Source organism: Corvus hawaiiensis, chromosome 20 (genome assembly GCF_020740725.1).
Source record: "Corvus hawaiiensis isolate bCorHaw1 chromosome 20, bCorHaw1.pri.cur, whole genome shotgun sequence".
NCBI lineage: Eukaryota > Metazoa > Chordata > Aves > Passeriformes > Corvidae > Corvus > Corvus hawaiiensis.
Genome location: NC_063232.1, coordinates 4,769,600 through 4,791,975, shown reverse-complemented (window position 1 = coordinate 4,791,975; position 22,376 = coordinate 4,769,600). Strand labels below are relative to the sequence as shown.

Here is a 22,376-nt window from a genome sequence, read left to right as displayed (position 1 = left end):
GCAGCACGATGGTGATGGTGGCAGAGAGGATGTGGCTGTTTCCTTGCAGCTGCTTTGCCCTGTGGGGCTGGCAGGGCTCGGGCAGTGCTGGCAGGCTGTGCCACTTCACGTGGGCTGTCTCACACCCGCTGCGAAGGCGTGGGATGTCTGCACCCCTCGGTGACCACATCGGGGACACCAGAAGCTGGTTTTTGGGCGAGTGCTGCAGCTTGGGGCTGCACGCCCGGCTGCAGCTGCAGCTGTGGCCGAACGCGGCGACCGGCTGTGACAACGCACCGGAGCCTTTGTCTCTGCTCTCCCCGCGCTGAGCGCCGGGGCCGCCGGGCAGGGACGGCAGCGGCCGCGCTCGCCAGCCCCCGGTAGCTGTTTGATTATCGCCGAGCTCCCGCTCCGCCGTGTTTCCCGGCGCGGGGGAGGCACCGCAGCCGTGGCCGCCCGCCCGCCCGCACTGCGGCCCCCGGCAGCTCCGGGGCACGGGGAGGCACCGGCAGCTCCCGGGAAGAGGGAAGGGGAAGAAGAAGCCCAGGGTGTGGCGAGTGAGCAGCACGGTCCCAGGTCTGCAGGCAGCTCCCTCGGGTGAGTCTCGGGGAGGGATGGGTGACCTGAGCTGGGGTGCTGCAGTAGCTGAATAAAAACAGATGGACGCGACCTTTGTCCACAGGAGGTGCCTGTGTGAGCAGCGGAGGGAGGTCCTGCTCGGCCCCGGTGTGGTGGGAGGAGGGAAGCGGCTCCCACGGCTGTCACGGCATGTCCACACCGGACGGAGGGCTTTGCCTGGGGAATCCTGCGCTCTCCCTCCTTTTCCGCTGGCGACATGCCCTCGGGCTGGCCCCTGCCTCTCCGGCAGATCCAGGTCTGTTCTTGGGATGCAGCCACACTCCTTGGCTGCCCGCAGAGGTGAGCCTGGAGACAAAACTGGCTGATGTCGTCCCAGCTCTCACTCAGCTTGGTGCTGGGGAGTTTCCTTTTCCATCGCCCCGCGTGGCCCAGGGGAGTTGTTTTTTTCCCCCAAAACAGCATGGCCCAGTTGCTGTTGCTGGGCAGGGGGATGATGGAGTGAGCCCGGGCTCCAGGTGGCAGCTGTGCCACTTGCCTGGGACAAGAGGGCCCTGGGGACAGCCACCAGTGTTACCAGCAGCACCGGGAGCCTGGGTGTTTTGGCAGGGGGGATGTCACCCCTGTCCCTAGATGTGCCTTTCCACACCCCAGTGCAGCCATTGGAGCCACTCGTGTGACCTCAGGGACAGGTCCGTGGCCCCGCTTGCCAGGAGCCTGCCGTGGGCATGGAGTGCAGGGCCCGGCCAAGGAGAGCTTTGCTCCCCCTTCCCTGGGCGAGCAGAGCCCCCAGGCCTCTCCCAGCGTCCCAGGGAGGGCAGGAGCCCAGCACGAGCGGAGGCACTGCCAGTGCTGCCTCTTCCCTGCAAACTCCCGACTTTTTGCCATTTCTCCCCAGCTCCCTGCACCTCTTCCCCCTATGCCACTGTCACCTCGAGGTCACTGCACTGCCCACCCTGCCAGCCACCCACTTGGGGCACACCAGGCACGGGTAGGGGTTCCCGTGGGCAGTGCTGGAAAAAGCGACGTCCCGCCGAGCCTGGCGTCAGGTGCTGCTCGTGCCAGGGTTTGAGCCTTACTCATCTCACGCTCTTCCTCCTCTGTCCCCACCAGCAGGACCTGGCACAGGCGTGGGGAGGGGGCGCTCCGGGAGGGTGACGTGTTTCCCAGATGGTTTTCCAGCGAGGCTTCCCCCAAACCTGCCAAGCTGCTGCCTGCGAGGTGGCAGTGGCACGGGCAGGGGAGAGCCGGGACCATCCCTGGGCCCCGCTGCTGGAGCAGGACCAAGCCGTTGGGAACAGCCCCCCCTTCCCTGCTTCACTCGCAGAAGCTTCCAGTTGTGGCTGAGTCACTCCTGCTGTAGCTCCTTCTCTCTCCTTGTTTTGGATGGAAGTTTTCCATGGAAACCCACGCTGGGCCGGGCTGCGGGCTGGGATAAACACGGCTGAATCACAAAAGGCCGTTTCGCCAAGAGCTGTCAGATGGCAACAACGGCGTGTGGGGCCAGTGGGCACCCATCCGGCCTTTGGGGGGGCAACAGCAGCACCTCTCCCTGCAGCCTCTGCCAGCTTTGCTGGCTCAGCCCCCCCCAGCCCACCCTAAATTCCTACGGTGCCAGAATGCCACTTGGCAAAACCAGGAGTGGGTGACAGGCTTTGTCTAGAAGTTTTCTGGGGCCACGTGCTTTCCCAGGGATGCACAGGGAAATCCCGTCTGGGAGAGTCCCTTGGGACCTTCGCTGCAGGCAGTGTCCTCAGCCGCCGGGCTCTGTAGGGTCGTGGCTTGGAGGTCCCACAAAGACCCTTCCCACCCTCCTGGCCATGCGCAGGGACATGCTCTGAAGCTGCTGGGTGCGTTGCTGAGGTAAGGCAGTGTTTGTGCTGTGCCTGTGCCCCTCTGAGCACCGTTCCACCATGGAAGGGGCCGTGGCAGGGGCTGTGATCCTCCTTGGCACCACAGTCCTTCCCAGCACTGCCGCGATCTCCATGCTGAGGAGGAGCACGGGAGCCGGATGGCCTCTGTCCCCCGGCACTGACGGCTGGCCCCAGGCCGAGTGGCTTGGAAGCGCCGTTGGAAGACAAGTCCCAGTGTCAGGAATCCAGGATATTTTTAAGGACTCTGGAAGAAAAACTAATTCCAGGGTGTCAGCGGGAGAGACTTGGCCTTCAAAACAACAACAGTGCAGCTGGAGCATTCTGGGGCTGGAGTGTGGGGTCCAAGGGGCCACAGTGCTGCCCATGGGACATGTCCCCTCACCCAGGGGTACCCTGGAAGGGACACGGATGTCACATGGTGTTTCCCAGGGGATGGAGGGTGGGTTTTGGGGCAGTGGCAACTTTGCAGCATGGATGTGCTGGAGGTGTGAGGTGCTTGGCTGGTCACCAACGGCAGCAATGGGAAAAGCGGGAGTCAAAGGGAACAAGCAAGAGATGTGGCAGTGCACAGTGAGGACCTGCTACCTCCAACACTCCCCTGCCTGCGGCTCCCATGTCCCACTGTGGCCCTGCTGGCCCCTGGGGACCTGGTGGTGGCTATGCCTGCCTAGGTGAGAGTAGAGCTGCCAGGTGCATGACCCTATGGATGGGTGAGGGATCCTAATGGGGCTGCTTTGGAGAGGGAGAGTGTGGTCAGGGGACCCTGCGTGACCCCTACTCCGTTTGGGTGAGACACCCACAGGAGCCCTTTGCTGCGGCATCCCAGGACTGGAGGTTCTTGTTCAGGGACTCCCCCTGTCCTCTTGCTGCTGCCACCCTCACCCACGCCTGACCCTACATCCCCACGGGATTAGGTACCTCCCTCCCTTCCAGGATCCGTGTGGTCACTACAGCCCTTCCAGCCCCCTCTCTTCGTCTCCGGGGCTGTGGGTCCCCGGTGTTCCCCGCAAGAGGCCCTGCCCGGCCAGCACCGGTCGCCGCCGGCTGCCGAGGGCCCGGTGCCCGGTGCCGGGGCAGGCCGGGCCGCTCTGACTTCGCCGCTCAGGAATCTCCTGGCCGCGCCGGGCGGGTTGTGCAACCTGCGACCGCCCCCGGCCGCCCCCGCCCCGGCCCCGCGGGCCGCGCTCAGTCCCCGCCGCGCCGGCCCCGCCACCAGCCCCGCTCCGCACCGGCGGCGGGGCGGGGGGGCACGGGGCGGGGGGACAGGACCCCAACCGCCGGGCGGACAGATGCGGCGGGACGAACCCGGCGGGGACGGTCTCCGAGGGGCTCCGGGTCCCCGCCGGGAGGGCAGGTGAGGGGCTGCGGGGCGGAGGGCAGGATGGGGGATCCGAGGAGGGGGTCCCCATCATTCCCGCTGCCCGAGGAGGAGCCACTCGGCGCCCGCCCCCCCGAACAGTAAGAGTTGATGTGCGGCGAGCTGCATCCTGCATGTGAGCTCCTACTGCCCCGGGAGGCGGGCCGCCCCCGACGGGACCTCCGCCGCCCCGCCTCCGCCGCCTCGGGGACCCCCGGGGGTGGGCGAGTGGGGGGAGCCGGTGCTGCCCGCGGTGCGAGTCCGCCTGTCCCGGCGACCATGGCTGTAGACTGTTACCCCCCCCAGCGGCACAGTAACAATCTAAAGCCACGGTCGCCCGGGCGGCGTCGGAGTTGGGGGGGGAAGGGGAGAGGGAGGGCGGGTTGGGAGGGGGCAGCCGGTGCCTTGGCGACGGCGAGGAGGCGTCCCCGCCACCGCAGCGAGCGCGCCCGACCCCCACCGGCGGCGCGGGGGGGGCTCCCGGTGCTCGGGAGGGGGGAGTGTTGGTAGCATCGGCAGCATCTGTAGCGTCCGCCCACCCCCCTCCCCGCCCCCTGCCCTCCCACGCGCGTCCGCCCCGCCGGGGGTCCCCCCCTACCTGGGCTGCAGCGGGAAGGCGGGGGGGGGGCGTCCGCCGTGGGGGGGTCGGTGTCTGCGGGGGGGGAAAGAGAGAGCGGGGTCAGGCGGGCACCGGGACACCCCCCCATCCCCGCCCCTTCCCGCCTTCCCCCCCGCCCCCGTGGGGGCGCGCTCCCCGACGGCTCAGCACCACGGACAGCGCCCGCCCCCCCCGGCGCTGCGGCGGGGCCGGTGCGGGTCCGGGGCCGGGCCGGGGCCGGTGCCGGTGCCGGCGGTGGGTCATGCTTCAGTAGCCATGACTGTAGACTGTTACTGTCCTGTCCCTACGCAGCAGTAAGCAGTCTAGAGCCAAGGTGCCGACGCTCTGACTCGGGCTCTCCTCGACGGGGTCTCCGCGCTCTTTAGACGCAGCGGGGTGAAGGCGATCGACCCCCCCCGCCCCGGGCTGCGGAGCCGGCAGCACCCGGGCTGGGGATACAGGGGTGCGGGGAAACCCGAGGGAGGTGGCGGTGGAGAGTGCCTGGCACGGCGGCATCGCGGCATGGGGCTGGGGGGGGGGGGGGGGGGGGTCCCGTCGGGGGTGGCTGCGGGGAGGCTCGGAGAGGGGGGACAGCGGGCGCCGGTGTCACCGCAGCGCGGGACACACACGCACAACCCCACACACGGATGCGCTTCCGCACCACCCCCCCCCCCCCTCCACAACCCCTGCAAGGTGCGGGCGGCCGGTCCCCGCCGTGCGCCCCCCCGGGGCTGCCCCGCGCTCAGCGCCCGCCCCCGCGCACCGCCCCCGCCGGCGCCGCGCCCGGCCCCGCCGCCCCCGCCGCCCGGCCCGCACGTGGGGCTGCGCCAGGCGGCACCGCGCCGCCCCCGCCCGCCGCAGAGCTCCCCCCCCCCGCCCCGGCCCCCGGTGCCCTCCGCTCCGCCTCACCCCCGCCCGGGGGCCGGCAGGTGCAGCTGCCCGGCTGCCGCTGGGCTCCGCTGCCCCCCTCCCGCCCCCCGCACCGGGCTCCGTCCCCGCTTACCTGGGGGCCAACCCAGCTGGTGCCTTACCTCCTGCGGGGCCCCGCGGCTGCCGGGCCGGGCACGGGCTTCCGCGGCTCCCGGCGGGGCCGGTGCCGGTGTCGGTGCTGCGCTGTCCGCAGCGCGCGGGGCTTTTATAGGATCGGGCTCGTAGTAACGGGGATCTCGGCTCATTCATAGAAAAGCATCAACCTACACAATGACGTGAGCGCTACGTCAGCGAGGAAATTTAGGGAACGGGAAGACGCTACTATTTATATCGGCGCGGGGGGGAGGACAGCGGCCCGGAGCCGGGCAGGGGTCCGGGATGCAACAGGACCCCGGCCCCACCCCCCCGCCCCGGCCCCTCCGGAGCCTCCCCCTGTTCCCTGGCTGCTCGAGGAGCGCAGTGGAGCAGCACCCAGCAGCCCGCATCCCTTCTCCACCTGCTGCCGGTTCCAGGGGCCGTGCACCCACTGAGACATAAACTGAGGGTCACCCTGGGGGTGCGGCGTGGGGCACCCCCTGCCCCAGACACGAGGTGTCCATCCAGGCACCCACAGGAACCCATCGCCCCTGACCACCCTGATAGGCCAGAACGTGGCCCCATCCTGGCCTCGTGGCATCACCATGGGGCTGGTGATTTGGGGCTGTCTGAGCCCCCTGTCATGGGAAGGGGTTGCACAGGGGTCCCCCCACCTGGGCACCAGCCTGGGGGTGCCCCCTGCCCACTGGCATCCTTCATGCACAACAACGTCCTGAGCAGCACCTCTCACATGCCCCCTCCCAAGAACCCCTGTCCTTCCAGTGCCACCAGCACCCATGGGTGGCACTCCAGTGTGCTGCAGGAGGATGGGACAGCACAAAGTGATGTGGGGGTGGGAGTTTAGAATACACAAGAGTGAGCAACCCATTGCAGCACCGTGCTGCCCTGACCTCTCCAGCCTCACAACATGGCCTGGCCCTCACTCCCACCAGGGTTGGGTCCCCCGAAAACCATGAGTGCTAAAGAAACAGGTTGCGGCTTCATGGTTGAATTAATTTTGCCCCCTTGCTCCTTTCCAAGTGCCAGCATCCCCCAAGATGCACCTAGAGTCACATCCAGGGGGATGTGGGGGCAGCCTTTCTCCCTTTATACACCTGTCCATCCATGCATCCATGCATCCCCCCCATTCCTGCTGGAGCCGTCTGACCTCACTCTGCTCTGGCGAAGCATCACACCGGTAACCACAGCAACAGCGGCGTTGTCATTGACAGCAGCATCCGCGCCCGCCAGCATCCGCCGCTGCGCAAGGCCGCACGCTGCTGCAAGGCCACACGCTGCCACGACAGCCTCAAGCCACGACCCCCCACCTCCCCACTCCCTTATCCCTCACACCCCCCAAATACCTGCAGAGCGCCTCCGAGAATTAACCCCTCCCAACCCCACCAGCACCTCCCCAACCACCCCGCTCAAGGTGCTGCCACCCCCCCCCCCCATCAAGAACTCCCCAAAACGCCTTACCCACCCCCTGCTAGATGGGGGTGTCCCACTCTTCTCCCCCCCCTTTTGTTTCCCCACCCCCCCCCCCCCCCCACGCAGCACCGGCGCTCGCCCCGTCGGGGCTCTCCGGTTAGGGAAGGGAAGGGGAGGGGGGGGAATCGCTGCCGCAGCGCTCCCCGCCGCAACCGTGACTCAGCCCCGGGATTAGTCAGCAACTGGGGCCGGCCCACCAGCAACCGGCTGCGCAGCTCCGCCGTTCCTTCGGGGGCCGAGACCCCCCCTTACTCCACGTCCCGGTCCCCCGACGCGCACAAACTGCGCGTCGGGGGACCGGGACGTGGAGTAGGGGGGGGTCTCGGCCCCCGAGGAAGGGGTGTCGCATCCCGGAGCGTGGCCCGTTGCTGCCATCTCGTGGGCTTCCCACCGGTGACTACAGCCGTGTCCCTGTCGCGGGAGGAGGGGGAGAGGGGTCCCGGTGATGTGGGTGGGGAGGGGGTGGTCACCTGTGGGGTTTGGGAAGGGGGTCTGAGCATTGTGCCGTAAGGAAGGGGTCCCCACTGCCCCAGCAAACAACACCTGGCAGGGATGGGTGCCCGTGTTTGACTGAGAATTGCCCCCACAGGGGGTCTCACTGCCCCCAAGAAGTATCACCCGTAAGGAGAGTCCCATCATCTCACCAAAAATTCGGCCCACGGCGACGGGATCCTCATCTGCCTGCAGAGGAGGGGTCCTGTCACCCCATCAGGCATCACCCCACAAGGAAGGGGTCCCATTGGTCCACAAAGCATCACCTCAGGGATGGGTGCCTTTGTCTTCCCAAACATCCTCCCATAAGGACGGGATCCCACTGCCCACCTCCAGCTGTCAGGGACCTCACGAAGTTCAACAAGGGGAATTGCAAAGCCCTGCTCCTGGGGAGGGAGATCCCTGAGCTCTGGGATATCCCAGGGACTGGACAGCTGGACAGTGGAAAAGACCTTGGGGGCTCAGACATGCAGTTGACCACGTGTCCCTTGGGATGAAGGAGGTGAATGGTGTCCTGGTCTGTGTTTGTTGACAGCAGTGAGGGGATCTTTCCCCTCTGCTCAGCGCTGGGGACACCACTCCTGGAGTGCTGGGTCCAGTGCTGGGCTCCTAGCATGGAAATACTGGAGACAGTCTGGTGAGGGACCACGAAGAAGAAAAGGACTGGAGCATCTCTCTGATGAGGAGGCACAGAGAGCTGGGACTGGCCGGAGAAGAGAAGGCCCCAGGGACATACTCAGGGAGGGAGGGTGTGGAGAGGATGGAGCCAGCTCGGCCCTGTGGTGCCCAGAGCCAGAACCAGGGGCACAGACTGAGTCACACGGCCTCCCCTGACCATCAGGGAGAGCCTTTTCACTGGGAGGGGGGTGCTGGCATGGGCTGCCCAGGGAGGTGCTGGAGTCGCCATCCTTTGAGATATCCGAAAGCCACGTGGGCGGCCAGCCCTGGGTGGCCCTGCTGGAGCAGAGGGTTGGGTGACGACTTCCTGAGGTCCCTCCCAATCTCAGCTCCCGCTGTTTGATTCTGTCTCTTGTGCACCTGAATATCTTTCCACAAGGAAGGGTCGCCCTGCTCCATGGAATATCACCTTGCAGGGAGAGGTGCCCTTGTCTCACCAAGTACCACCCTGCAAAAAAGGGTCCTCTCAGTGTCACCCCACAAGAAAGGGGTCCCATTGCCCCATCAAGCATTGCTACACGGAGAAGGGCTCCTCACAGACATCACCTCACAAGGAATGACTCCCACTGTCCACCCCAGCAATGCCACCCACACAGCACAGCAGAGAGCAGCCACCCTGGCTGGGCCTGTGCTGTGCCAGGGAAGCTCTGCCCTTCCCACGGCATTTCAGGGGTCCTCTCACATTCGGGGGCACCCTGAGAGAACTTGGCAGGGTCCCGTAGCTGCCCCCAGCCTTGTTTTGCTGCAGGCAGGGCTTGGCACCGGAACAAGGCAGGAGATGGGCAGTGCCCAGCCCGGAACAGCTCAGCACTGGCATGATTTTCACAGGCTCAGCCCAGCCCAGGTGGAGGGGACACACATCCCCCTGCACGCACAGGGGCCGCAGTTTCGGGGCTGCTGTACCCCAGCACCGCCGGGAAAATGAAGTGCGAGCTGCCAGCGGGGGCTGCAGGCTCCTGGCGCTGCCGGATGCGGCCCCGCTGGCCAACGCGCCGTAATCGAAGACATGTGTGTGGGCTTTGGGGAGAGGCTGCGCTGGGAAACAGGGCCCTGCAGAGACCGGGGGGCTGTATCCTGTCCAAAAGCCCAGGTCCCACATGAAGCCAGGCATGCGAACGCCATCCAAACCACAGCTGGATTTGAACCGAATCTCCCAGCATCTGGGCTAATTTGCTGCAACTTTGATTGATCGTGGGGAGGGGGCACAGGCGGGAGACGCTCCAGCTCAGACCTCCCAACAGAGCCAATGACTTAACCAGAGCTGGTTCCAATCTGCTCAGCACATTGAGGCGAAAATGCCCCTTTCCCTCCGCGCTCCCAGTCGCCGCCGCTGGCTCTTCTTGCGGTCCTGCAGCCCGGCCGTCCCCGTCTCTCGGGGCTGGACATCGGCTGCGGCTCCCTGGGGGACACAGGGCAGTTTTTGAGGTTCCTGGGTGCAGAACGCTGGGTCAGGCTGTTAGGTTTATGATCCCTCCAGAAGGATGAGCAGGACAAGACGGGGAATACCAGTGCAAGAAACCCCCCTCCACCTGCCCCAAACCCCTACGGGCACCGATCCACCCCTCTGCTCCTGGGAGAGGCCGGGAATGGGAGAGGAGCTGCAAACGAGGGTGGAAAAGGTGAGGGGTTTTTCCATTCCCTCCCTCGGCCGCTGCCCCCGGGGCTCGGCGTCACTCAGCAGGTAGCTGGGGCAGCCCGGGGTCCCGGCCGGCCCCGGGGGATGCAGCTGTCTGGGAGCCGCTCGCTGCCGTGATTTATGCAGCTCAGCCCCATAAATTACCGGGACGGAGCCCGCGGGAGCCATCGCTCACAGCGACGTCCAGAGCTCGCTGCCAGAACCTGAAACACTTCCAGCCGTTAATTGAAGAGGGGGGGGGGGAAAAAATGGGAGGGGGGGGGGGAGAAATTAGTGCCCGGGGAGTTGGGATTAAACCACGGCTCTAACGAGGGTCGCCCACGTCCCGCTCCCAGGATCCCAGCGCTTCCTGTGGGCAAGAGCCCAGCATGGGGAGCAGCGAGGGGGATTTCTGAGCCGGTGCCTGGGATGAGCCCACTGCAGGGTCCCCATGGGCAGTGACACTCCGTCCCGGTCCCCAGGGTGATGTCTCCGCAGTGAGCTGGGACACGCTGGATCTGAAGGGAACCTGAGGGTGAGTTCCAGGTGAGTGATGCTGAGCTGTGAGGGCAACGGCTGCCGCCGGCCTGCACCCTCCCTGCCAGCACCCAGCCTTTTCTGTCCCAAATTCAGGGCTGGCCAAACCCTGTCCCAGGCACCAGGGGCCCCACACTGGTTCCCATTCACCAGGGGACCAGGGTGATGGGGTGAAACCCCAAGAGCATCCGGGTAGCCCAAGCTGGGAGGGATGGCCACTGCTTGGAGTGCCCTGCTCAGGTCAGGGGGTGCCAGCGGGACACCCCAGGATTACCGGCTGGCCTGGAGAAGCCCATCACGATGCTTCGCTGTACCAGGAGGTTGTGCAAGAGGCTGCGGCTGTGAGAAAGGAGAAGCGAAAGTGTGAAGCGAGAGGCGGCTCCCCCCGCGCCAAGGGGGGTACCCCATGCTGCACCCCCAGCCCAGCAGCCTTTTCAGGGGCGGCTGGAGGGATGAAGTCGGGGGAAACGTGGCTGTGCCTCCCCCTCCTTCTCCTCCTCCTCCTCATCCCAAATCACCGCAAGCCCCCAGCCCACCCCGAGCCACCGCCACCGCACATCTGGGCGCCAGCGCTGCGCGCCCCTCCCGCTTTCTGCTCTCCCCCCTCACCAGCAAATTAGGGCCGGCTGCCTTCCCCCCCTTGCTCCCCGGAACCCTTCCCCACATCGTCTCCACTCATCGGACACGGTGTTCCACCCTCTTGCACCCCAAAATGATACCACCCACTCCGGCCTTCCCAGCCGATGGGTGCCACCCCGCTTTGAGTATCGGCACCCATCCCTCGGGTGAGGCAGCAAGCAAGACCGCTCCACTTTATCGCTCCCCACCACCGTCCGCCCCGTCGGGTCCCACCTGCTCGGGGAGGAGCCGCCTCCGGTACCGGGCGGGGTGGAGCGCACCGGGAGCCGCTAGATGGCGCCCTACGAGCGGTACCGACGGGGGGGGGACACATCGCCCTCTGCCCGGTGACACCCCGGGTCCCCCCTCTTCGGGGCTTCCGGCCCCACCCGGGGTGTCCCCGGGCAAAGAGCGATGTCCTAAGGATAGAGACCCCCGAGGGGGCGGTTGGGGCGCGGCGGGAGAAGACCGGGAGGGGGGAAAAACCGGGCTGGGAGGAGGAGACCGGGATGGGGAGGGAGGGGTGTGTAAAGGGGGGGCCCGGCTTGTCGGTGCCCCGCCCGGGGATGGGAGGAGGAAAACCTCCCGCCGTCCCTTTAACAGCCAGCGGCGCTGCTCGGAGTTCAGGCCGGGGTCAGGGGGAGTTCGCAGCCCGGGTTTCACCTCCGAGCTGGCGGCGTCGGGAACCCCGAGGAACCGCTGCTGCTTCTTCCACAACCATCTCCTCCTCCTCTTCCTCCTCCTCCCGTTCCGAAGGACCGGCCGGGAGCGCGGGGTATGGAGGAAGAGAAGCAGCAGAGGAAGAGGAGGGTGGAGGGGAGCAGCAACCGGCGGCGGCCCCCCCGGGGCTGAGCCATGAGAGTTCACCGAGACCTCAGCTGGTTGGCGGAGGCCACCGGACGCCCAGGTAAAAGGAGGGGGGGGGGAACACCCCGAATTATGGGGAAAATCAGCCGAAAAAGCAGCTCCGCGGGCGCTTGGCTTTACGCACCTGGGCGGGGGGCACCGGCAGCGGAACGGAGGCGGGGAGGGGAGGTCCCGCTCCCCCCCACACCCCCAGCCGTCCCCCCGCTCACCTCGAGGGGGGGAGAGGAAACGGGGGCGGGGGGCGCCCGGGGGGTCCGGCCGGCCGCCTCCCGGGACCGGGGCGCATAAGAAGCGGGGAGGCGCGGCGGGGAGCGGGGCAGCGGCGGGCGCGGGGATCGGCGGGCGGGTGGCGGGCACCGGGTCGGGGTGTCCCCCCTGCGCTCCCCCGGCAGGTGGGCGCGGGGTCCCAGGGCTGGCGGGGCCGGGGCGCGGCACTGGCGGCGGCGGCGGTGGGTGATGTCACTTTCTCCAAAACCCTCCGGGGGTTTTCGCCCCACTCCCGCCCCCCCGACCCGCCGAGAAACGAGCCCCCATATAAGCGGTGGCACCGGCCGGGCGGCCGCGCAGAGCGGCCGGGACTCAGCGGTGCGTGGGGCTGAGACCCGACCCCCCCACGCCGCCCACCCCGCGCGTGGGTGAAGCCCCGGACGCGCACGTCGAGCCCCCCGTGTGGGCATGTGGGGCCGGGCACGGCGCTGACGGGGCGGCCGGTGTGTTGCAGGGCGGCGGGCGAGGAGCGGGATGCTGGACGCCATGGAGGTGCCGAGCCACTCGCGGCAGCTGCTGCTGCAGCTGAACACGCAGCGCACCAAGGGCTTCCTGTGCGACGTGATCATCGTGGTGCAGAACGCGCTTTTCCGTGCGCACAAGAACATCCTGGCCGCCAGCAGCGCCTACCTCAAGTCGCTGGTGGTCCACGACAACCTGCTCAACCTGGACCATGAGATGGTGAGCCCCGGCATCTTCCGCCTCATCCTTGACTTCATCTACACCGGCCGCCTGGCCGAGTGCGAGCCGGGCAGCGAGCAGAGCCTGGGCGCCGTGCTGGCCGCCGCCAGCTACCTCCAGATCCCCGGCTTGGTGGCCCTTTGCAAGAAGAAGTTGAAGCGCAGCGGCAAGTACTGCCACCTGCGCGGGGGCTACGCGCCCTACAAGCTGGGCCGTGGGCTGCGGGCCGCCACGCCGGTCATCCAGGCTTGCTACTCGGGGACACCACGGCCCGTGGACCTGCCACCCGTGGAGCCGGCGACGCCGCTCAACACGCAGTGCGGGGAGCTGTACGCCTCGGCCGCCCAGGGTGCCCCGCTGCACCCCCACGGGCTGTGCCCACCCGAGCGCCACTGCTCGCCGCCCTGCGGCCTCGACCTCTCCAAGAAGAGCCCCACCGGCCCCTCTGCCCAGCTCCTGCCCACCGACCGCCTGCTGCCCAGCGAGCCCCGCGAGCCCTCGCTGCCCCCACGGCATGACAGCCCCCCCGTCAGCGCCGGCCTCCTGGCCAGCCACGCCGCTGCCTACAAGGACTCCCCGCCGGGCGGTGAGCCGGGAGGGCACCCCCACGCCCCTGACCCCTTCCGCAGCACGCCACCCTGCACCGAGCCCCCACTGCCCCGTGCTGATGGGCGTGAGCTGATGTACCGCTGGATGAAGCACGAGCCCCTGGGCCCCTACCTGGACGAGGGCGAGGCAGAGAAGGAGCTGGATAGGGAGGAGAAGGCCGAATCGCCGCCTGCGGCACCGCAGCCCCGCTACCCCAGCGTGGAGAGCAATGACCTGGAACCTGATAACAGCACGAGCGAGGAGACGGGCAGCAGCGAGGGCCCTTCGCCCGGCGACGCGCTGGACCGCTACTGCAACCACCTGGGCTACGAGCCGGAGAGCCTGGGTGACAACCTGTACGTCTGCATCCCCTGTGGCAAGGGCTTCCCCAGCTCCGAGCAGCTCAACGCCCACGTGGAGGCCCACAACGAAGAGGAGCTCTATCACAAGGCGGCGGCCGAGCAGGCCGTGCCCTTCCTGGACAAAGGTGGCCCAGGGCTGGGTGACATCTTGCGGCCTTACCGCTGCTCCTCCTGCGACAAGTCCTACAAGGACCCGGCCACGCTGCGGCAGCACGAGAAGACGCACTGGCTGACGCGCCCCTACCCCTGCACCATCTGCGGCAAGAAGTTCACCCAGCGCGGCACCATGACCCGCCACATGCGCAGCCACCTCGGCCTGAAGCCCTTTGCCTGCGACGCCTGCGGGATGCGCTTCACCCGCCAGTACCGCCTGACCGAGCACATGCGGATCCACTCGGGCGAGAAGCCCTACGAGTGCCAGGTGTGCGGCGGGAAGTTCGCCCAGCAGCGCAACCTCATCAGCCACATGAAGATGCACGCGGCCGGCCCCGACGGCAAAGCCAAGCTGGACTTCCCCGACAGCGTCTATGCCATGGCCCGTCTCACCGCCGACCAGCTGGGGCTCAAGCAGGAGAAGGCGGCTGAGCTGCTCTCCCACACCTCGCACTTCCTCAGCGACCCCAAGGCCATGGAGAGCCTCTACCCCCTGGCCAAGTTCACGGCGGAGCACCTGGGGCTGAGTCAGGACAAGGCGGCCGAGGTGCTGGCGCAGGCTCCGCACCTCCACGCCGAGGCTGCCCGGACCATAGAGCGATACTCGCCCCCCTAGCGCCGGCCTGGCCGGGGGGCTGGGGGAGCCGCTGGGCTCCCCTCGCTGCCCCGTGTGGAGCTGGCGGGGGGGCGAGAAGTGATGGGTGCTCGTCCCCTGGCGCTACCGACGGTCCCGGAGAACTCGCTCAGTAGCGAAGGTCCCGTAAGAGCTGCTCCGGGATGGATGGACGGCGTGTCCCTCGACCAGCGCCCCGGCTTGCCCGGGAGAAGCCGATAAATCAGGGACTGACCCCGCGGCACCTCCGCCCCTTGCCGTGGGGGGTGCCGGGAGCCCGGCACCGGGCGGGAGCGACGCACAAGCTGTGAGGCCGGGCTGCGCCCCGAGGCTTTGGAGGACATGAGCCCGCTCCTTACCTCAGGGCTGCCCCCGGGCGAGGGGACGCCCTCGGCAGCCGCCGCGTCGCTCCGGCCCCACGGTGGGACCCGCCGGCGCTCGGCTTTGCCGCGACGGGACCCGGACTGTGCCGCCGTGAGTAGCTCGTCCGTCGTGGCCGGAGCGACGCCTCCGTCCTGAGCGGGAGCGGCCAGCGCTGGGCTGGGGGGGTGTGCCCGACCAGCCCCGGGGGCTCGGGGACAGACTGACGGAGGGGGACGGTGAGGTCTGAGCAGCGGGCGCGGGACGGAGGAGCGGCGGTCACGTCCATGCTGGGGGGGCCGGGGAATCGCGATGCTCCTCGCCCCGAAGCAAGCACTGACCTCCCGTCCCGAACCCAGGGGCTCAGCCGGCTGCTCCCCGTGTTTTTGGGAGGTAGGGCAGGGCCTGTCCCAGACTGAGCCCCTGGGCCCTGCCTCGCCATCAGGGATGCCCGGGGCACCCGGGGCAGCCCCGGGACCCGGCGGCTTCGCCCTCGGGCGGCCACTCGCCTTGATTATTTTTTTATTTTTTTATTTTTGCCAAAGACGCCCGTCTCCAGCGCGGCCGGGCCGGGCCGGGGGACCCACGACAAAGACAAAGCGGTCTCTGGTTTGTCAGCTACGGGAGGTGGGCAGGGGCTGCGGGAGGGGGCCGTGGGGCAGAGCCCGGGGGGTGCATGTGACCTGGGGCCGAGACCCCCCCGGGCATCTCCTGCCACCACCGCACCCCCTCTCCCACCTCCTGCTCGGTGTGGGAAAAGCCCCCCCCAGCCTGGACCCCCCCGGCCCGTGCCCTGACCCCTCCGTTGGGGCTAATGTGAAGCTTCTCCCCCCTCCTGAGCCCCCTCCTCTCCTTTGCACACGAGGCTCCGGGCGGCTGCCAGCAGCGACTGCCCCCGGCCTCGCAGCCACTGTGCCTTAGCCTGAGCTGGCCGCTCCTGCCCAGCTGCCCCCGAGCCTCCCGGGGCTGTCCCGGTCCCCCAGGGCCGGCGGTGTCCCCCGGAGCTGCCGTGGGGTGACTGGAGGTGGTGGCAGCACCCAAAGCACAGCTGGCAGCGCCCAGCGGGGCCCCGGCCCCCCCTGTATCACGTCCAATTTGTACACGGGCTTCTCGCCCTTTTTTTTTTCTATAGTCGAAACGGAATGAGCAATAAAGTGACATTAACACGCGTGGCCTCACGTTCTTCTCTGGGGAGGGGCCTGGCTGGTGCAGGGCTGATGCTGAGAGAGGCTACGAGGTGACCCTGGGGAGGGGTCTGTGGGTGCAAAGCTGCAGGAGGGGACCCAAGGGACTCTGTCGTGCATCTGGTTTGCCCAGACCCCCTCAGCTCGGGGGCAGCAGCAGCTGCAGGTGGGACAGAGCCGCTGTCATCCTTATGTGTCCCACTGCTGTCCCTCCCTGGTGTCCCCCACCCCAACCTCAGCGGCAACTCGCCCGCCGACAGCAAATGACACACCACGCTGCACTGACACGTTTAATACTAAAAGTGATTAAAACCAACTTAACAAAACAGCCTGAAGGCGGGCGCTGCCCCAAGACAAGGGCTCCCAGCAGCCTGGCAGGGATGGCCCCAGGCGCTCAAGCTCTGCTCGCCGTTGTGCCAGCTGGTCTGGTGGCACCAAAACTGTCCCATGGCCGAGCCTGTGACACGTCTGGCAGAGCTGCAGGGCCCTCCAGGCTGGTGGTACCTCGGGGAGGGCCTCAGAAAGCAGAGCTGGGGCAGCGCCGTAAGAAAACAAACACTGAAACACACCCGGCGTGGAGGAGAAGGCAAAGTCTCTGCAAAGCTGGCAGCCAGCAGGGCTGTGGGCAAGAAACCAGGGCGTGGGTGCTGTGCCGATGGCTCTGTGCGCCCCACAACAGCCGTGGGCACCCCAAAGTCTCTGTGGGGCAGGCTGTGCCCCGCAGCACCGACCCTGTGCCCGGTGCCCCGGGCTGGGCACTGCTCTGGCACGGGTTATCCAGCACAACCCCGCGTGTCCATCGCGCTGCCGAGGCTCCGACCCCGGTGCTGGCCCCGGCTGTGGGGCTGGGCAGCTGGCACAGGGGTCACTGGGCTTCCTGATGCAGACACCGGGTCCGAGCCACCCACACAGGAAAGGAAAACGCTGGGCTCCGTCCTGCTGCTTCCTCTGCCACCTCTGCCACTTCCCTCCCACGGCTGCAGCGCCCCAGCGGGGACCAGGGGTGGCCTCGGGGTTGTTCCCACCCTGGGCTCATGGGACTGGGACTTGACAGAGCTCCAGGGGCTCGGGTTCAGGGGTTAATGCTCCCTCTCAGCTTCTGTATCTGGTGTGTCACTGGGGACAGGACACTTGGTGGTGGGACAGTGTGGGGTGTGGAAGGCTTAGCAGCACCCCAACCCCAAATCCAAGTGTGGAATGACCCAGGGATGAGGCAATGGCTCCATCCATGGACCCTCTCAGCTAAGCAAATAGTGGGGCTGAGCACTTCTGTGGTTCTCTCTGACTCTGCAGCCATAGGCAGAAGCCAGATCCCACATGGAAGAGGGGCCTGTGGCAATGTGAGGACACACAGTAGCCATGGGACAGCCGGTCCTGAGGTCCTTGGAGAATTTTGTTAGCCTCACACTGGGTCTTAGGTCAAAAGCATGCCTGAAGGTAGCAGGGTGGGACTAAGAGGTTTGGGAGAGAAGGGAAGGGGCAAGTAATAGCTGAGGTGGGCAGGGGATCAGGACAAAGCAGCTGTGGGGGTGTTCAAAGCCTCCCCCAGCAAAGCAGGCAGGGCACACACCTGAAAACTAACCTACACTGAAAAAACAGAACTCAACAAGCAAACCCTGCACCAGGGAGAGGACAAACCCCTCGGCAAGGCAGCACACGGTGGGGAAGGGGATGGGGACCTGGGGCTGTCTGGCCACACAGGAAAAACAGGCTGGGGCAGGGGGAAACCTGCCTGTGAAGTCCATGGCCTCTCCAAGGGGTACAGGCTGGACTAAGCAATCCCAAAGTCTGTGCCGGCGTGTCCCCCATCTCTGCCCTACGCAGCCTACAAACCCAAAGAGCCACCAAGGCGTGACTCGAGCTCTCTGCACCCAAGCAAACCAAGCAAAAGGCTGGTGATCCAGCACGGGGCTCACCCAAAGCTTCCCTCGCCAGCGGGGCTCTCCAGCTCCGCGCTGGCACTGCCCAAAGGCTGGCGGGACCCTCAACGGCCCAGCCTCCACGTGAACCATCCACAGCAATGACCTTCCCAGCTGGTCTGCCCTCGGGGGGGCCCTTCGCAGCACGGCCATTCTGGGGTGGGTTGAAGACGTGGCGTTTATTGTTCGTGGTGGGCTGGCGGCGGTGGCGGCGCGGCGAGGCGGCCGCTGGAGCCGGGCTCCCACCGTAAGGGGCTGCGTGACTCGCTCAGGGGCCCTGGGCCCCGCTCGGCCCCCTCAGCCCTCCTGGGCCCACTTGAGGAAGGTGGGGATGTCCCGCACCGGCACGTTGCGGGTCAGCGCTTTGACTCGCAGGTTCCGGTCGTCCGTCAGCAAAACCACTTCCCTGAGCAAACGGATGGGATCGTCTGCAACGAGACACACACAGAGCGCCGTGAAGCTCAGACCTGCCCCAGGCCTTGCACCCATCCCACGGCGTGTTCCCCTACCCTCCCTGCTCCCGGCTCCCAGCTCCCTGCTCCTTGCCAAGCTTCCTGGTGGGTCTCGGACACAGCGCTGCATCTCGAAGGCCGTCTGCTCCCCTCTCTGTGCTGCCCAGGGATGATTTGTGATCACTGCCCGCTGCCCTCATGGGGTGCTGGACTGGCCACAGGCTGGGAAGAGGAGGTCCCTGCCTGACCCAGGCCAGGAAGACGGCCCGCGACCCTGGCTCCAGCAGGAAGCTGGTGCTATTATTCTGTTGATCTCATTATAAGATCTAAAGCCACCCCTTATTTTTTGTGGAGCTTTTTTGGAGTCGCCACTGACACTGAGGCGTTTCTGGCTGGGGCTCAGACAAGACACTGAGAATTGATGCCTGAGAAACAACCGAAGGGATCTTGCCCCCAGATGGATGAGCTGCCCCGCACGCAACGTGCCGGGCTGGGATGTGGGAGCCACGCTTATGTGTGTGCGAGGCAGGGGAAGCATATGGGGTATGTGTAAGCAGCTGGGTCCTGTGACCAGAGTACTGTTCCTATGAGCACAGGAAACACAGTGCCTCTGAGCCAGGACGGGAATGGAAAAAACAGAGTTTATGGGAGCCCAACATGGGCCCAGATTGGCTGCGCAGGGAGCGGCAGGACGAGGGGAAGGGGAGGGTGGCCAGGAACGCAGGCTACGGTCACGGTGTCGGGGCCGGGGCCGGTGGGTGAGCGCCCGGCTGGCCTGTGCTGGAAGGAAGGGAATTAGGGGCTCAGTGGGAAGGCAGGCCAGGGATTGAGAGCTGCCTCAAGTGGGACCGGGAGGTTTTGCGCGGACGCTTTAAGAAATGTGTAACAATAAACATCCTCTGCTCCGCGCTGGTGACGCGCCTCCTTGTTACAAACCAGAGGCTGTCAGCTTGTCAGGCCCCATTCCCCATAATCCACATGATTTCAAAATTCAGCATCATTTGCACATAAACATTTGGTGACGGTTTCTCTGTGAATCTGACAAGTTAAGCTGCTAAGAATTTGTGCTGACAAATGCGGGTTGATTTCTTGGGCAGCTGCTGATGCGATTCCCATCCCTGCCGCCCTGGCAACAGCCTGGAGGCTGTCTGGTCCCAGCACACATGGCTGATGCCAACCAGGAACCTAGAGGAAAAGGAGTCCTGGACAGAAGGCATCAGGGGTCGTGGGGAGGAGGCATTTTCTGGCCCTTTGTCATCACAAAAATGGCTCAGTGGATGTTTATGGTGGGTTTGTCACAGGCCGGGGCATCCCCAAGGTGCCATGAGGTGACATTTGGCAATGAGGTGGGAGGGCCACAGCCTGGGGCTGACCGGAGGCAGGAGGTGGCACCTTGGTGTTGAAAGAGGCAAAATGCAGGAGGGAACAGATCCAAGGGCCATGAAAGAGAAGTGGGAGGAGTCTGTGGAATGCAACAGAGAAGGAATAAAGAGGATGTGAGGATGTCCCACCTTTGTTGGAGGGCATGAAATCCTTGGCCTTGTCATTGCAATAGTGGAGGCAGCAGGACAGAATCAGGTCGTCATTGTTTCCCTGGAAAAGAAAGGGCAAGGTTACCCCTGGCAGGGAAAACTTTGCACCCCCAGCATCCTGACTGCTGCACTGCCTTGAGAGACCCCGACACAGCTCAGTGAGAGCAGGGCTGCTCTGAGCTGAGACACAAGAACCTGCTCAGCCACCTGCAAAGTGGGGGCACAGAGACACCCCCTGCCCAGAGCTCATGGACCTCAGGGTCCCTGGTTTTCCCTGAGGAGGAAAAGAGCTCCCCACCCTCAGTGTCCAGGGTGCCCCTTACCTGCTGGCCAGTGGTGTCTTCACTGCGGAAGGAGATGGACTCCAGCTCGTTGCCCCGGCTGGTCAGAGCCCTCAGGCAGTTGTCCCGGCTCTCGAATCGCTCCTCCAGGAACTCGATGGACTTCCTGGCTCTCTCCTGCACTTGGCGGGCATAGCCTGCAGCCCGGTGCTCCATCTCTGGGCCCTTGGCCAGGCCATCCAGCTCGTTTATCACTTCAAACAGGAAGAGGAGGTACAGTTACTATGGGACAAGGTGCTCCCGTGACCTGCTGCTGGAGCACGTAAGTTGCCAAGGCCTCAGGGCCGGGGCACTGGGAGCTGGCTCAGGAAATCTGGGTTCAGCTGCCGCAGTGTCCCTGTGCTCCTGGACTTGGCTGCGGGTCTGGAAAAGCTTTGCTGCCTTCCACCTCTGTGGGTCACCTGGCTCAGCCCCGAGAGCGCAGGCACCTCGCCCCCACAGTGTAACTGGTGAGGGCAACTGGTTCTGCTCTGCCACGCACTGGGGGGCATCGCTGTGCCCCCCCACCCCACATTCCTGCATTAATGACCAACAGCACGTCCGTGCCCGGGGGTGTCAGGAAACCCTGACCTCCTGCATCCTGCTCCTCTATCTCTGAGCACAGCGATGGCCAGTGGCACTGTGCCTCCTGCCCGTGTGGCACTGCCTGGCTCTGCACTGTCTGGGCTGCACATGGGAACAGGAAGCAGGCACTTCCCACCCTGGCACTATTTCCCACACAAATCCCAGGCCTGTTTTCCCACCTGAAGCCACCACCCTGTGCTCCTGGCAGGGAACAATGCTCCTTTCAACACCTCACCCATCTCGCTTTGCACATCTGTCCTGCCTCGAGACGAGCTTGGAATCCAGGTGGATTCCCAGCCTGTTCACCTTGACTGGAACCTCTTGTACTGCTGCCAAGTGCTTGGGAACTCCAGCTGCTCCAGCCTGACGAGCCCAAGGGACCCCAGAGCTCCAGGAGGGACCAACCCTTGGGTGCTGGGGCTGCTGGAAGAGCCGCTACGAGTGTGCGAGCAACGACGCTCGTGTGCACATCTGGACACACCCTTGTGTGCCCGGCCTCACAGCTGGAAGCAGGGCTGGGCACACGAATGTGCATCCAGATGTGCAAGCAAGTGTCCCCTGGCCGCGCTGGCCTGCGTGTGCACAGAGCCGCGTGCGCGGCAGAGCTGGTGTGCACGTGTGCGCGAGGGAGCCTCAGCGCGCTCCGTGTGTGTGTGTGTGTGTGTGTTTTAGCCATGGCTTCATTTCTGAAGATTGTTTCCGAGCTTGGAGCCAAGTCCTGAGTTCAAGTGGGAACTATGCATTCCTTGGGGGGTTCGGGGAGAGAGCTCGGGGTCTGAGGCCTCTCCCCAGTGCTGTGAATCACTGCCCGGGGAGCCTGCGTGATCGCTCTGTTCCATGGTGAGACTGGCACTCACTGTCTGGGTATTCCAATTAAATCTGCGTGGAGTTGCTTTGCTCTTCCCTGGCTGGAGACTCTTCTTGCTACCGACCTGATGCTGCCATTTCCACACAATGCACGGCTGGGCCCGGGGTGGGGGGAGCCGTGCAAGAACGGAACATCAAACAGGAAAAGCTGGTATTCCCTCCCGAAATCCGCCTTCCTGCTTCCAAGCTAAACAGGCTTCAAAGGGGAGGCTTGTTTGTGCTTCTGCACCAGGCCTGGCTTCTCCATGGCGGGGTCAGGCTCAAGGAGCACGGAGCAGGTTAAAGAGCAAGAGAAACAAACCCAACGAGAAGCCAAGCGCTTAACCCCTTGCTGCATCCCCAGGAAGAGCAGGGAGCAGTGCCGGGGGAAGGGCACCGTGCCATTCTCCAGTCTGCCCATGGGACATGGCACCAAGGCCTCTGTCCCCAGCAGCCACAGGCCCAGGGGATGGCTTCCTCCTGCCCACACGGATGGCTGTCCTGGGGGATGAGGGGGAATGTCACCAACATCTGGTGTGGACAGGGAGTTGCTGGCTTTGGGGTGCTTTTGGGAGGCTCGTGACAGCAGTGGAAGACAAGTTACTCTGTCCCCATATGATGAGGCAGCAGGACAGGAGGGCACTGAAGGTGCTGTGGCAGGGCAGGCCAGGCTCCTTTTGCAGGTTAAGGGCAGCAGCATCTTGGACAGGGACAGGACCAGAGTTTCCAGCTCTCCTGCTGCCCCTGGCTGGGCTTTGATGAAGAAGCCTCACAGCAACCACCGGAGTGCACCAAGAGGCAAAGCCATGGCTCCAGGGCAGGTCCCA

The 22,376-nt window shown here is 65.7% G+C and overlaps 2 protein-coding genes and 1 long non-coding RNA gene across 7 annotated transcripts in view; 1 reads left to right on the top strand and 2 right to left on the bottom strand.

The window, feature by feature from the left end:
• The first annotated feature begins 3,708 nt into the window (after window positions 1-3,708).
• Window positions 3,709-15,879, top strand: HIC1 (HIC ZBTB transcriptional repressor 1). 3 transcript variants are annotated; one of them, XM_048324787.1, is made up of 4 exons: window positions 3,709-3,783; window positions 10,148-10,211; window positions 11,424-11,727; window positions 12,409-15,879. In XM_048324787.1, exons 3-4 carry the CDS (start codon window positions 11,676-11,678, stop codon window positions 14,352-14,354), a joined length of 1,998 nt encoding a protein of 665 aa, XP_048180744.1. In that variant the 5' UTR covers window positions 3,709-3,783; window positions 10,148-10,211; window positions 11,424-11,675; the 3' UTR covers window positions 14,355-15,879. The 3 variants fall into 3 exon arrangements, with proteins under 3 accessions (XP_048180744.1, XP_048180743.1, XP_048180745.1); XM_048324786.1 differs by lacking the exon at window positions 3,709-3,783 and having other exon boundaries at window positions 10,125-10,211; XM_048324788.1 differs by lacking the exons at window positions 3,709-3,783; window positions 10,148-10,211 and having other exon boundaries at window positions 11,388-11,727.
• LOC125336351 lies at window positions 10,156-11,261 on the bottom strand. Its single transcript, XR_007207730.1, has 3 exons — window positions 11,055-11,261; window positions 10,477-10,541; window positions 10,156-10,194 (listed from the first exon to the last, which is right to left on the bottom strand). It is a non-coding gene; the product is annotated as an uncharacterized LOC125336351 (long non-coding RNA).
• Window positions 15,880-16,172: 293 nt separating the features above from the next.
• Window positions 16,173-22,376, bottom strand: part of SMG6 (SMG6 nonsense mediated mRNA decay factor) — a 108,440-nt gene continuing 102,236 nt past the window's right edge. For all 3 annotated transcript variants that reach the window (XM_048324780.1, XM_048324782.1, XM_048324783.1), the window contains exons 17-19: window positions 20,122-20,333; window positions 19,778-19,859; window positions 16,173-18,242 (exon numbers count right to left, since the gene is read on the bottom strand). In XM_048324780.1, coding sequence (XP_048180737.1) covers window positions 18,112-18,242; window positions 19,778-19,859; window positions 20,122-20,333 — 425 coding nt within the window. In that variant the 3' untranslated portion in view covers window positions 16,173-18,111. The remainder of the gene's footprint in view (window positions 18,243-19,777; window positions 19,860-20,121; window positions 20,334-22,376) is intronic.